The sequence below is a fragment of the Antrostomus carolinensis genome, unplaced genomic scaffold, assembly GCF_000700745.2.
Source record: "Antrostomus carolinensis isolate BGI_N321 unplaced genomic scaffold, ASM70074v2 scaffold11970, whole genome shotgun sequence".
Taxonomy (NCBI): domain Eukaryota; kingdom Metazoa; phylum Chordata; class Aves; order Caprimulgiformes; family Caprimulgidae; genus Antrostomus; species Antrostomus carolinensis.
This window is the reverse complement of record NW_010290637.1, coordinates 26,979-42,731: the sequence shown is the minus strand read 5'-3', so window position 1 is coordinate 42,731 and position 15,753 is coordinate 26,979. Positions and strand designations below refer to the sequence as shown.

At 36.8% G+C, this 15,753-nt stretch overlaps 1 protein-coding gene across 1 annotated transcript in view; it reads left to right on the top strand.

The window, feature by feature from the left end:
• LOC104529600 (R3H domain-containing protein 1) overlaps positions 1–15,753 on the top strand; it is a 53,470-nt gene that overhangs the window by 17,011 nt on the left and 20,706 nt on the right. The window contains 10 exon segments of the mRNA XM_010173949.1: positions 257–335; positions 1,875–1,934; positions 2,017–2,157; positions 4,682–4,790; positions 4,887–4,982; positions 6,420–6,457; positions 6,540–6,590; positions 6,736–6,962; positions 9,650–9,904; positions 13,341–13,495. Coding sequence (XP_010172251.1) covers positions 257–335; positions 1,875–1,934; positions 2,017–2,157; positions 4,682–4,790; positions 4,887–4,982; positions 6,420–6,457; positions 6,540–6,590; positions 6,736–6,962; positions 9,650–9,904; positions 13,341–13,495 — 1,211 coding nt within the window.

Genomic DNA, 15,753 nt, shown 5'->3' with positions numbered 1-15,753 from the left:
TATGTATTGTTTTGTTAATAGATTGGCAGTGTTACGCTTGAATTAGGGGAATGGAGGAGGTGGTGGTGTTGGGTTTTCTTTTTTTACCTTTTTCCTGGAAACTGGAATTGTTTAATTTGGGGAATAACATGCCTAATAGTTATATAGTATTGATCCATAAATACCATGTTCAGCAATAATTGTAAAAAAAAATAAAATAAATAGTATTAATGTTTTTTCCAAAGTGTAATTCTGTTTTCTTCCTCCCTACCCTTAGATTCCAGCCAAGAATACACAGATTCCACTGGTATAGATCTTCATGAATTTTTAGTAAATACATTAAAAAACAATCCCAGGTGAGCATAAGTGATGTCAACTTTCTGCTTTTCTTTCTTGTCGTTGCCTGAGGTGTAACACCACCTGGGTTTTTTTGTTCATTTCCCCCCCCACCCCCCATCTCTAACACTGTGTCAGCCTGTGCAACAAAATCTCATCCTAAATAACTCTCTGAAGCACCAGTCCTCTGTAATTTGTGTTATATGAACAGAGGTTCAGGATGTTGAAATGGTTTAAAAGCTTTTAATGTTTAATAAGCATATAATGAGTTCTGTCTGTGTGCAGTTCTATCATACTGTATTTCTAAAACTTGTACTCTTTTAGCACCTGCTTGTCAGAGACTAAACTGCCTTCTCTTACTTTAATCTGCCTTGCATTGAATTTATAGACAAAGGAACTGTTTTTTGAGCTGTACCATATATTCATATTTAGAGATACACATCTTCACTCTGTATGTCAGAAATCAAATCTGGTCTAATTCAAGTCCATCATTTGTTAGCACCAGAGCTGACACCGTTCTGTTGTTTTGAGGTTTGTGGTACATTGCTGTCTATCTTGTTTGTTCTTTTCCTTGATGGGGTTTCACACTAGGTCTGTGGCGATCCATACAAGGCAAGGAGTTAACTTGGTGGGATTGTGCTGCTCTCACAAAAGCTATTCCACTATTATTTGTTATTCATTAATATTCTACTTATGATTTCCAATGTGATAATGTAAAATGAGCTATAATGAGGGGCCAATGCCATTTTGTCCTATAGAGTAAAATTAGAAAGCACAGACCTCAGCTGGACTTTTATGTTGTTCCTATTTGAAGTCTTAAAGCGTCCTGATGAAAATAAGAAGTTGTAGGTGAAGGTCTGCTCTGAGTTTACACGTGCAATAACTGGGAAGCTTAATTATGTGATGTGCACAAATTATGAACTGTGGGACAGTTAATTTCATTACATGCTAATGATTTATAGGAACTGGCATAAGCGTTTTTAAGACTTTTGTTTTATGATGTTTTGGCTAAGGTTCATTTCTGTCACCTTCAGTTTTAGCTTTTTCATCTTCTCATCACATTGCAGTGTGTGCCAGCTTTGAACCGCTTGGTTGTTGATATGTTGTAGTAGTGCCTCCCGTTACTGGTGTTCTGTCACTGTGTCTCAATGATCCCATGATGTGCTTCACAATCCAGGGGCCAGTTCAGGCCTCTGCAAATCTTATCACCCACACTAGCCAGCAAGAAACAACCTAGTCACTGCCTTTCCTTCTCCTTGACACTGTCTTCTCAATGACTGTGCTTTCTGTTGAGCCTGCTGGGCAGAGATTACTTGGAAGATATTTGTATTCTGATTTCTGAGATGAGAACAGCATATTTCAGTAGGTGGGTTCAATAAAATATAGCTTCCTGAAAAATGAATGCTTTGTCCTAAAAATACCACATTTGATACCTGGTGGTTCTATTTACAGTCTACCATCATCCCTTGATCGCAGATCTTATCTGTGTGTTCGTAAGATGAATACAACTGCAGTTATTGGAGTGTCTCATATGTGAGCTGCTGTGTTTTTATTTTCAGAGACAGAATGATGCTGCTGAAATTAGAACAAGAAATTTTAGATTTCATTGGTAATAATGAGTAAGTACTGTACTTTTATAGGAAAAAAAGAATTCAAGAGTGTTCCTTTTTGTTTAATAAAGCTACTATTCCTTTCTTCCAGAGTTCCAAGAAAAAAGTTTCCCCCAATGACATCTTACCATAGAATGCTGTTGCACAGGGTAGCTGCTTACTTTGGATTAGAGCACAACGTGGACCAGAGTGGGAAGTCAGTCATAGTAAATAAAACTAGCAATACAAGAATGTAAGTGTAAAACTCTTGAAAAAACTTTTTGGTGCATTGATTTAACACCTGGGGTCTATATTGCAATGATGCTGCATCTGTAGCAGTGGGGGTCTCTCTGCTCATTGGGAACCATGCAGCAAGAAATAGTTGCAAGATCTTTACAGTTTGTGTTCCAATGCTATGTAATAATGTGATCTATATAATGTTTAAACTTTTCAGGGGAAAAAAAGGATGTTATCTATAAATTAAGATTTTTTGTTGCTTTTCTTGCAGAGATGCATTGCTAACTTTGTGTCCATTAAGTATGAATTTATATCAACTATTTATCTGTTTAAAGATTTACACCAGTAAAGTGTACAAAGTACATTCTTTGTTTATTTTGGAAAGCAGAACCAGCCCTTAACTTAGAACAGAGTCATTTCTGATTTGGTGAAGGGACGGGGACAAGACTTGCACAACTTTGGCTTTTGTCCTGTAAAAATCTACTGGGAAAATTCAGACATTGAAGCCTCTTTTGTTGGAATGATGTTGCTTACAGATCTCTTACAAAATAAACGTAGCAGGGAAGAAAGACCTCTCATCAGTGGAAGTGTCAACCAGGTTAACAAGTCATGGCATGCTACTTTACTGTGAGGGCTGGGAAGTTCTTGGAGAAACCACTAGGCAAATCCGTATGACAAAAACGTGGCACTGGGGCCACAGCGACTTCAAAACCCTTGTGTAGCTGATGTTTTCATTCAAAGGACCCAGCTGTTCTCTCTGTCCTCTGCATTTGCTCTGTCTCCTCATTCTCTCTCAGAAAGACAAAGGACTAATGTATTGGTATATTTATACCACCTAGTTTTAATTTAAAGTGTTTGCTGGACACCTTTTTTTTTATTGTTGTTTAATAAGTACCCTATGATTTGAACATGAAAATAGCAGTTTACAGCTCTTGCAGCCTAATCCCAGTCTCTATGTACACTCTGTAGCTTTGGGAGAAAAAAAAAAATCTGATTATCCACCCTAATTTTAGAGTCAGTAGAACTGAAATAATATACCACACTGAAATTTTACTCAAGTAAACTGTTTCCTCCTCAGAAGTTTCTAGAAAAATATATAGAGCCTAAATATATGTTAAATAACTTATATATTCATGTCCGTGTTTTTGCTTTGGCTATATATTCTCTATCTAAATTGACTTATGAAGCCATCCATTTAGAATCTGTTGCCTTTGCATCTACCAGCAACTCTACACTGAAGCTTCAGTCAAGTGTGGAATAAGAACTATTAAAAGATGATTCCTTTAGTTGTACACCTTTCCCCTCCTCCCCTCCAGACTGTATTTAAATAGCTTATGGCCTCTGGAAGCCCCCTGTAAGTGTAGTAACTAATTAGCAGGCATTTCATCTAACCTGCAGACATTAAGATTCATGTTTTCAGCATTCTTATTTTAAATCGCTTTGGATATAAAATAAGAATTTAGAAAGAAAACCTTGGAGATCTGCTCCATGTTGAATAAAACCAAACTTACCTTTTCCTCATAGGCAGATTCCCGGCTCCATCGCTGATCAGTGATGTTACTGACATCAACAACCCAGTGCATACTGGGACGTCTCAGTGGAGTGGGAAGTTGGTGATTGCAGGGCAGTAAATTCAGGGACCTTTAAAAGAAAGAGGTAAGACAGTCTAAAGGTTCTGTGAAATGCCTGCTAATTATGTTTGGGCATCCAGTAACTAACAGTTAGGCTTGGCTGTTTTATAGACAAACATCTCCTGGCTTTATACATGTGTCCTGGGTAATGAATGAAGGAACAGAAATAGAGTATACATATATCTTGTGTTTTATTAGGCAAATATTTCCTGATTGTCTGAGAACTTCTCTTACGATAGTAGTAGTTTTATTGTCTAGGTACTTGGTATCTATTTTTAATAAGAAGAGTTTGTAAAATATCTCCTTTCTTTCACAAAGTGTATAAAATACCAAAACAATATATATAATCTGTTGCTTCATCCTCTCACTGTGATCTTGTGAAGCTCTTGCTTGCCTGCTTTGTACTGTTCTTCATCTATTGCTTATTTCTACTTGATTTTGTTTTAGAAGTTTGTAAGTTTCAATGCTTTCTCCTCTATCTTCTTATCTTCTGTTTTCCCTCAAAATTAATTCTGAGGTATTACAGCTCTAGCAGAACGCACCTATCTTCACTTCCATGCATGCCCAATATTCATTGCATGGCACCAATCTGGATTCAAGAACACTTCTGATTCCCCAAGGGCATGTGGTTTGCTTGCCACCTTAATTGGAAATTGAAGCAAAAGCTTTGAAGGAGGAAGAGATTTTAAAAGCAGGTTTGTTATGCCTCAGGAACAGGACTTGTCAGGGGTACACATCAACTTACGGTTTTGGTACCTTTTCCACTGCCTCGACAGCCAAAATCTATCACTTCAATTAGAATATTAAGTATATTTAACATTAATCTTGAGTACATTTCAGTTTGTTCCGCTGTGTATAGTATATGTTTACAAAACCATAAATCCTTTTCTTTCTAACAACTTTTCATAGACCTGACCAAAAGTTTTGTGAGCATATAAAGGATGAGAAGGGTGATGATTTCCAGAAGCGGTACATCCTTAAAAGAGATAACTCTAGTTTAGACAAAGATGACAACCAGGTAAATACCTATGGCTTATTTTCTTCCACTTGCTCTTTTTGACTGTGTATTTATACTATTCTCCTGTAGAAGTTGACACTGTATCACTTAATTTAGATGAGAATACGATTAAAAGATGACAGAAGAAGTAAATCCATAGAAGAACGTGAAGAAGAATATCAAAGAGCTAGAGAAAGAATATTTGCACAAGATGTATGTATCAAAGAAAATCTTATGGTGGTGTTTTGTATGAATACTTCACACGCATACATGCACATGGAGTTTTTGTTAAAAGATACTTCTTTCCACTAAACTTTCTGTATCTGAAGGGGACTGAGCAGCTAGGAATCATTGGTGTGGCCTGAGTGAGTTTTAAATGATACTGAAGTTACTGAGAAATTTTCCATTTTCTCTAATCATTACTGTATGAAACTCAATCAGCTTTCAAGAATTATTTTGGTGCATTACCTATTTTAATGCATTATTTTGTCCCTTACTGAAATTTAAGTTTTGGTACTGCAGTCATTTCAGTTGTTGTTCAGAGCAATAATTATTTAAATAAAGAAAACAACAAAAAAACCCCCAAACAAACAAAGCAAACAAACAACAATTTAAAAAAAGAAGAAAAAGCAAAACCAAAATATTGATGTTTTTCTCACTTGTGTCTATCAAATGCAACTTATAACTAGTCACAGTAAAACGATTCAAATTCCCATATGTGAAATTTCAGTCAGAAATAAAGAAATCTAGTCTCTCCTGACTGGAGTTATCAAGGAGGACAACATTATAAACTATAATTCTATCACAAGTAATGGTTATATTTAACTATATTGAGTGAAACAGAACAAATATGCCTTCAAAAATACGCATTACTTCTAATCCACTTATCTGTAGCTCGTACACATCCAAAACCAGACTCTTGTTCTGAAGAAAGAATAATGAGCTCTGAGAGGCTAATTCGCTATATCCAAATATTTTTCTGAAAGCTGCTTTTGTTCACCTTAGTTACAAACAAAAAGAATGGACTTTTGGATATGAAATTACCTTTTCCTTTTGCATAATTATTTACCATGTATTGTACTCGCAGAAGCTTTGTACCAAATGTTAGAAGTCACAGCCAAAGACAACCAAAGTGAAATTAATAGCCCTTTTTGATTGTGTATTTTATCTGCTTTATAGCATATGTGTACTTGTACCCAAAGAATTCAGTGCCATTATTGCAGTAGCCAGTGTCATCTTCTACTTCACACTCTCAAGCAGAAGACAAGGCATCTCAGGTGGTGTTAACAGGCTCATGAAGTCACACATCAGCTGGAAGTTACATAAGGCAGCGAAGGCCCAATGGAAGAATTATAACTTCAGAAAAATACTGCTATAAAAAAAAATGGTCAGCATTGTTACTATTCTAATGCAAACCTTTATTTCCTGCAGATGGGCCTTTTTATATTGTGGTTTGTTTTGGTTTTTTTCACATAACATGGAAATTATCCACCGAAGAGGTTAAGTTTTCAGGCAGCTTAATATAAAGAGGATGCTGTAAAATCCGTGTATAATACCAAAGACTCCAAATTGCAACACGTTTTGTTACTGCACTGTAGTAGGGGTTCTCAATGCCATTCGTATTAATTTCTACACTTCTTTGCCCCTCAGTCCCTGTGTTCCCAAGAGAATTATTTCACTGATAAAAGGTAAGAAAATTTGCAGTTTAATTCTGTTTCATTTTTCTATTTTCTTAATAAATATTAAGCTATCTTATTAAAATGTCAACAGAATCCAGGAGGAAGAAACTAATAGTACACAACAAAGACGACAGATACTTAGGTATTTGATGCTTTCTTTTAAAAAAGTAAAATCCCAAAGTATTCTGCATGCATTTCACCTTTTCTTTTTTCTTTTTTCTTTTTTTTTTCTTTTCCCTTATTTTGCAATTGATGCTTGTGCTAAAAGTTTAGTTTATAACTTACAGAATCAATAAGGAAACATCAGGGAGATCAGCCAACAGCCATCAGAGCAGTACTGAGAATGAGCTGAAGTGTTGTGAACCCCGTCCCTGGAGCAGCACCGACTCTGATAGCTCCATCCGCAATCTGAAACCAGCTGTAACGAAAGCCAGCAGCTTCAGTGGGATATCAGTTCTGACAAGAGGAGATAGCTCTGGAAGCAGCAAAAGCACAGGCAGGCTGTCAAAGACAGGTATAACAAAATCTGTACAAATGCATAGTTACATAGCAGTGAAATACTGGCTGGGTATTGCAGAGGGGGACGTGTGGAGAGGTGCTCCAGGTGCTCTGTGCATACAGCTCCCTCTGGATCCAGTGGGTGCTGCATACACAGGACAGCAGAACTGCCTTGGAGAACTAGAGTTCAGGTAACAGATTAAATGAAGGCTTTTGACTTTGAAATAGAATTTTTAAAGTGCCTTCTAGATGGCTTTAAGCTAAATGCATTTTGGCTTAAACAAAGGATTTGGAAACATTTCTCAACATAAATATTCAAAATAAAAATTTAAGAGTTCAATTCTAGTTTCAGTGTGACAAAGCTGCATTGTGCAGTCTTAGGAAATGGCACTGCTATCCTACTGGCTAGGAAAAAAACAGCATTAAAACCTGTGAATTGTTACTTATATTTGTTGTGTTATCTTTCAGTGCTATTGTTACATTTAAATTAATATGACTAAAAAGCTTGCTTAATTTTTAGATTGCTGAAAAATCAGACCATTGGAACAAAGTATACTGTTTAATTTTAGGATTCAGAAATGGTGGGGGAAAATACTCATTTTATAAGTCTGCATTTCAGAGGTGTGTTAACTTGTATTTAATGTCAAAACTAAATCTCAGAAAATATGGCTAGAAGTCTTCTGTGGGTCAAAAATGAAATTTACTAAATATTTGTATCCCAAATGCCAATGTAATTTGATCCAGTAGATAGTCTTGGTTGTGGAGAATTTTGAGGCTTTTAATAGATGGGTGGGTTATGGACACACTACTTCAGAGTATATTATTCCTTGCCTGTATTATGCCTGGCTTTGATGTTATTTATAAAACTTGTTTCTGATGCGGATCTGTTTAAATTTTTGGCTTTCCTTTAAACCACCACTACCTTATAGATATATTGGCACACTTCTATATCTTAATGCAGTAAACCAAATTCTGTTTGTCCATTGTAGACTTGTATTAAAAAAAAAATGCATCCCAAGGTACTTGATCATAGGCTGTAAAATTGTGCTATCACTATTTCATTTAGCAATGTGGTAATACTGTTTGGCACAGCTTGAAAAGAAACTGCAACCTGACAATAGCGTATGTATAAAATACATTCTTAGAAATCTTTGTTTTCTAAATTGCAAGAAGATAAATGGATTCTTAAAATTTCACTGAAAACTTTATTTTGGCATTCTGAGAGTTAACATTCAGAGTTCAGAATGCCTATCCTGATGGTTGATTCTTTGCTGCAGTTACAGGTTGTGGTGATTTTGCACGTGTTGAGATTGGTTTTGTTTGTTCATTTTGATCAAGGGTGTAATTGGCTTTAATTACGATGGCTTCAGCCTAATTTCTCTACGTAATCTAGAAGTGGATACACTTGTAAACAAATCTAATCAAAGGGACTCGATCAGGTGAAGATTGTTTTCCAGAGCCGGGTTATGCTATTTTGCCCAGTTTACAATCAAGAGCTTTGTATTTCACTTCATCTAGCAATAGAGAAAAGGATAATAGCCAGCATCAGCAAATGCTTCAAGCTGTACTATCTTTTCATACACACAAGGAAAAGGATTACAATTTGAAGTTTTTATTAAGGACTGCAAAGTAACTCAAACAGTAGATCAATTTCTTCACAGTCCTTTTTGAGTCTTCCTTTCTCTTCTAGATTGTATAGAGGCTGCTAATGAAGAGTTCTTAAATTTAAACAACTGTATTCTGTTTACGAGTACTGCAAGTATCCTTGCAAAGACTTAATAACCAGTATGATAAACTGTATACCTAGAGATCTGGGTATACAGTCATCTAGGAACAGTGCAGTTCTACAGACCTCTCCATATTGGACTTTGGGAATGTTGCTTTTAGCTGCATGCATTGGCTTTCAGAAAGCTCAGGGTCTGGTTCTCCACTGCCTTGCAATGTTTATAGTCATTCATATCTGTAAAGTGATTATTGCTTTCAATCAGCTGTTTCATACTCCTTTTGAACTTTGAATTGTTGCATAAAACTAGGCTAAAGCTACCATATTACCATCATTTTTTCCAGCTCTATTCTTGATTTCAGTTTGCAAATTGTCAGAGGAGGGAAAAAAATAAAAGTTTTGGGTTTTTTAGTATTCTCCAATTTGTCCAGCAGGTGAGTCAGAGATCTCTGACATCTAGTAGGAAAAAGAAAATGCTCATTGCTTGCATGCAGGTTGTGTCTACAGAGCATGTGAATTTAGCCAGTGTCTCTGAAGGGACCTTGGCCCCCCTGCATCTGCATTGCTCTCTGGCCTGCACGTATGCAGCAGTTGTGGGCTGTGTCTTCACAGCTTTGGTGTATCCAGCCATACCTGTGCATGCACCACTTTGGAATGAGGTGACTTGCATGAATTGCGGGTGAACTGAACATTGGCACCTGTGCACGTGTACAGGAATGTGTCGTCTGTCCAGACAATCAGAGCTAGATATGAAAGCCTCACTTGACAGTGCAAAGCAGTGCTGAATTGACCCTTGGTTCACAGAAGGAATCTTGTAATGGTATTGCAGGGGAGAAGGAGGGGGAGTTCATTGAAAAGGCCACTGTTGTTAATGTACTTAATGCTGAGCTTTAAGGGCAAGCATTTACAAGTGTATGTTTTAAGTGAGCATGATGTTTCTGTCTCTAGGTAAAAACAATTTCTCATTACTCCTTTCCTAGGTTCAGAGTCTTCTAGTAGTGTAGGGTCATCCACGGGTTCTCTTTCTCACACCCAGCAGCCTCTTCCAGTGCCAGCTCTAAGCCAGCCTTCTCATGGCACGCCTGCCGTCTATCCAACTGTCAGCACTAGTAACTCTCTTTCCTTTGATGGTGGCATAAGCGGGCAAGTGGCACCTGCTAGCAGTAGCTTCTTTTTGCTTCCCTTGGAAGCGGCAGGCATACCGCCTGGCAGTGTTCTGATCAACCCTCAAACAGGTTGGTACACGCTTGTGGATGTGTTTGTTACGATTGAGAACTTGGGAGAAAAATGCACGAGTGTTTACATAAGACTGAATGTCAGCATTGCCCTTTCTTTTTCTCTTTATTATTTTTTTTTTCTGTGGTTGTATTTGTTCAGTGCACTTAATTTAAAAAGAAAGCATGACTCTGGGATCAAAGGAATAAGTAAACTTAACTTTATTTTTAAACTTAACTTTATTTTCTCTAGTAGAGTTTTAACTTATATGTAAAATTTTAATGAGTGACTTGCACAAAATATTAAAATCCTATGGTTTATTGTCCAGAATGCAGAATAACTTAAAATTAATTGCTTTTGAGAGAAAGATAAGTTGTTTTTCCCAGTGCTACCATGAAACAGATTCAGTGAGGGGAGAGAGCCTGCAGACGTATTCATATTGACTTGAAAGGATTGTTCATCCTTCGTTTTGTTTGTCGCAACGTATTCCCGTGTCTCTCTGCTCATGACACTGACTTAATAGAAGTGACAGAAATAAGCCTGAGATTACATGCTGTTTGAAACTTCTGTTTGTCAATTTAAAACAGGGTTAAAACAATGTGGGTAAAATTTGCCAGTACTGGTATTTTTAGTAAGTAGTAGGAAATTGATACTTTATAATGTAATTGCAAGGAGATGTGTAACCACTTGTCTGGATGAAATGACTAGTTAGTGTTGTCTGGGAAATCTCTTACCTTATTGTAGAAGTTAAGAAATCTTGAAAATTTTAAATCACCTTTTATGTAACATATCATACTCTTTAGAAAATTATATTTTAATTTTAGTTTAAAGAGTTACTTTCCTTGTAGAAAAGAAAATACCTCAGGATATATTTCCCATCATTCTGTGGATGGACTTTATTTTGTTTGAATATAACTGAACATGCTGTTTTAAACTGAACTTTTCTCATTAGGGTTGTTAAAGTGATTGGTTGTTAAATTAGTTCTCTTCTATAGCTAAAAGATTTAACATTAAAATCGATATTTCTCTTTTTCCTTAATATAAATCAATTGCTGTTATATAAAAAACTTGAGATTTAGTTTTTTATTAATGATTCTGCATATTGATCTGCTGCCTAAGGTTTCTCTTAAATTCCTTACTGTATAAATTAATAGTTTAAGCCAAGCCTGCTAAAAAATTGATTACAAATTACTAGCTGTAGCATCTAATTTTCCTAGATAGCTGTGGGATTTGGAGGAGGATGTATTTGCCACCTTAGATCTAGGTTCTGGACGATAGTACTATTGACCTAGTTTTTCTGGTTCTAATATGATAGTTGTGGATCTGATGCATGAATTTTGCATTGTGTGTTGACCATCTGAAGGCAAATATGATGATTAGTGAACAAGTTTTGCTGGAAAAATAAGTGGATTTAGTCTTTGTATACACTAGAATACACTTTACATTAAATAGGAAGAATGTGGCTGTCACTTTTTCATATTATGAGTTTATAGCATGACCTTTAGAGTTACTGTACAGCAAACCAGGTATTGCACCAAACGATACCATCAGCTTGAAAGAGATTTCATGTAAAACAGGATACACTGTTGTCATTTGAAAAATAGCAAGTTTTGTTTGAGCCATCTTCATTTCAGTTATGTGCTTGTCAACATTTTGCATGTGATTAGTTCCATTCTCTTCTTCCTGTACTGTTGGTCATTTTCCCCTGTTACATTGATGGGACTTCCACATAGCAACAGGGAAGGGCAGAGAAACAGAGGTGATTGTGGAAGTTTTTCATCTGAAAGCATCTTGTATTTGCATCCCCCTCAGAAAAGGCAGCAGAACTGTAGACTTGATTCTGTTTGACACTCATTAAAATTAGCTTGGTTTTCAAATTGTGATTCTTCCTACATTTTACCCATTTTTAATGTATTTAAACCAGTCATTTACAGTCTTTCATAACAGATTATGTTAATATCTAATGAGTGTCTAATAGAAGATAAAGTACACTTCCAGAACAAGGAATACCTAAGCTCAGATAAACTTTCAGCTCACAATGTACTTGCATCATCATATTCTGTAGTTGTTCATCTGGCTTTATCGTTCCAATTGACAGAGTTCAAAAAACCACAGATTAGTTTCTCAGCATTTCTGACAGAGGATCTCAGGTCAACAGAGTCATTCTTCTCAGTAACTGAAGACAGTTAGGAAAAGACAGTTCTTAGTCAGCCACTACAGGGAACAAGTTAAGCTCCCATGATTACCAGAGGGTAGTAAAAGGAAATAAGAAAATCTGACTCCCTCTTTATGTGATTGTTCCTGATTCTTGAGCACCAAAGAGAAATCTGTTAAGCTGAATTGAATATATATAGCTTGATCACCTGCAGTCCAGCTGCATAACACATAGCTTGTCTGTTGATATTTCCTCTCTGTCTCTTGCATTAATTGCCTCAGTCCTTCACTCACTTTTACACTATGTTGGCCAGGTGCATTTAAATATGATGGGATGAAGATGTCTGAAGGAGCATTAGTCTGTTTTGACAGGACCCTAGGGAGGGTGGAAAGGCATTAGTCTCAGTTTATACCTTTCTGGGAAGAATCTAAGGCAAGAAAATATTTATGTTGGAGGAAAGAAAAATTTACATCAGTATTTGGACCTTAAGCATCAAAATAAGCCATGTCATTGAGCAGCTAGGCTCAGGTCCTTGCTAGCTAAGCTGTTGTTCCTTTGATTTGTTTCATTTTTTCCCAGCCCAGGCACCAGAATAAAATCACTGTTTGTTTATTTTTTTTACTTTAAAGTAGTTTATTTTTAAATTCTTTTTTCATTAGTCTACTGCTGTAATATTGAAGTTGCAAATTATTCAATAGGGGAATAATAGTACGTTATTTAATTTGAAAGCTAAAAGCCAGTCAGTCTATGAACAGGGGAAGAGAGTCCTTTACCAGTAATCTCATTAGCAGTTACAGGAATACCATAAAGCTACTGCTTTATATATATTTTTTAATATAAGCACTTCTGTGTTCTGATTGATGTTCAAACTGATTAAAGGAGATTAATTGAATTGCCTTTTAAAAAGTCCTTAAATAGTATTTTTAGTAGTGTTTTCCTTTATTATTCCTGCCCTTTTTAATCCACTTTATTAAAAATGAGTTTTCAAGACAGGCAGGATACAGAGAATGTTTATCTGTGTTCACTAAGTAAAGACTGAGATATCTTTATTTACCTTCAATGTTTTTTTTAATGGCATGTAGTTGGTCAAATGAGGCCTGTTTAATCATTGCTGTTATAAATGTAGCTGTTGGGATTTCGTATAAATCTTTCATATAAAGCAGCATGACTTTAGTTGTTTTCAGATTTTATTATTTTATTCATTTTTACCTACTGTAAATGCATTTGTCTTTATTTTCTCCAAACTTAGATGATGCAGCCGGCTGTCATTTGGTTGTGTTTGTTCTCTTTCAACCCTTCAGGTCAGCCATTCCTTAATCCAGATGGCACTGCAGTTGTGTACAATCCTCCTATGCCTCAGCAACCTGTTAGGACCCAAGTGCCTGGACCTCCGCAACAGCCACCTCTTCCTGCACCACCTCAGCAACAGCCAGCAGCTAATCACATCCTCTCACAGGTGCACATGTCAAATACATGATGCTTGTATGGATGACTGACACTGTCATATTGCTGTCTGATAACAAGGAATCAGTAGGTTTGTTCTGTTGAAGCATGTGTGAAGAAGCAATAGCTACACAGACCACAGAATCACAGAATGTCAGGGATTGGAAGGGACCTCAAAAGATCATCCAGTCCAATCCCCCTGCCAGAGCAGGAACCTAAATGAGATCACATAGAAAGGCGTCCAGGCGGGTCTTGAATGTCTCCAGAGAAGGAGACTCCACACCCTCCCTGGGCAGCCTGTCCCAGGGCTCTGTCACCCTCACTGTAAAGAAGTTTCTTCTCAAGTTTAAGCAGAACCTCCTGTGTTCCAGCTCACACCCATTGCCCCTTGTCCTACCATTGGGCATCACTGAGAAGAGCCTGGCTCCATCCTCCTGACATTCGCCCTTAACATATTTATAAACATTAATTAGGTCTCCCCTCAGTCTCCTCTTCTCCAAGCTAAAGAGCCCCAGCTCCCTCAGCCTTTCCTCAGAAGGCAGAAGCTCCACTCCCTTCATCATCTTGATATGGGTAACTGGACTTTTTCCTTGGAACTATCAGTTCTGCTAATAACTGAAGATGGTAGGCAGCCTCTTCTTAAAAAAAAAAAAAAAAAAGAAAATATTCTATTATTATGAAAATGTTATGGTATCAGGAATATCACACTGTGTGGTTATGCCTGGTGTTAGCAGTAATAGTCAGCAGTCTGGGAAGAGAGTTAATACAGCTGCAATCTTTGTTTCCTTGTCTTAAGGTCATTTTTCAGCCATTAGAATTCTTGGGTTGTGCCGCACCAGCAGGACTGGTGGCACAGAAGAGGTAGCTTAGGACTGGGGGACTATGAACGTCTCTTCAGTAGCGCTTTGTCTTACTCTACTCACAAAACTGCATGTTGAAGTACGGGATATATTTAATACTTGTCTTGTACAAGAGGAATTTAGCAAAATAGGCCAGATTAAAAATGACCTCAGCCCTTGAAGAAGAAAAGCAAAACAAAGGGTCTGCATGGGCAGGAGAAGGGAGGGTTCTACCTCTTTTCACAGCAGTATTTCAGGCACCAAGCTACAGGCTGTAGTGTCCTGTGGTATTTTCAAATTGTTCTCAAATTTTATCAAATGCTATTTATAGAACTTCATCTAAACCTTTATCTTTGTTCATTTTCCCTGTTTAAATCTTCTGTTCAGGATACCTGTGTGTGCCACAGTAGAGACAGTCTGTTTTGAAAAAAAGGCTCATAGTTGCAGTTTTCTTCACAAATTCTTTACTGCTTCTATGATTGCCTTCTCAGTGGATACTGGAGTTGAACCTGTCTGAAATTTAGCAGCAATGATACCTCTCTGATGTTCAAATAACCACAATCTAGAGAAAATATTTTAGTATTGTTGAATAAATGAAAGTAATAAGTTTCAATCTGTGGTTAGTAGTAAATCCATTCTGTCTTTAGACAGTTGAAACAACTTGTGTTTGGAATGCATGTGTAGTTTTTATTTCAGTAAATGTTAAACAGAAGCAATTTGCTGGCTTACAGCTAATATAATATATGACAAATAAAGCAAAAGCATTTCTGCTGGGAGACTGAGATATTGAAAATTACTTCTATTTTAATTCTATGCAGTCTTGAGTTAAGAAAAAATACAAAAATCTGTTCCCTTTCAGGAAATGGAGCGTAGTTGCTTTTCTGGAGCATAGTTGCTTTTTTCTGTTACAAAAGACTTTGACTTTGTTTTCACTTCTCCTACTCTGATGTTAACCATGTTTATAAACCTGTTATTTCTTCAGCCTCTGCGGCCTCTGCAGCCTTCTTCCCAGCCTGTTCAGTACTCTGCAGTCTCTTACCCACCCCCGCTCCTGCCCGTCTCCTCTACACAGCAATATTCTGTGGTATTATATCTTCTGTTCATCTCCTCTCTGCATGGGTTAATCTTTAGTGGATGCTGACCTTTGCTTGGTTGTTTGTAAGTGGTGTGTGATATCAGTGTAATGACTGGCTAGCTTTTCAATCACGGTAAAATATTACCTGAGTGGGGGGAAGATAGTTCCTGGGATTTTAATGTGTTTATTTCAAGTTCAGCAAAAATGTATACAATTAAGGCTATATCTATATATCTAAATATAGACATATATGATTTCCCTTTCTAAATGAACAGCTTTTCAAAGCTATTGTTTTGTTAGGGTTTTTTTTAGCCAGTCAGTACCTTTTTATGTCTCTGGATTAACCTCTTTCCATCC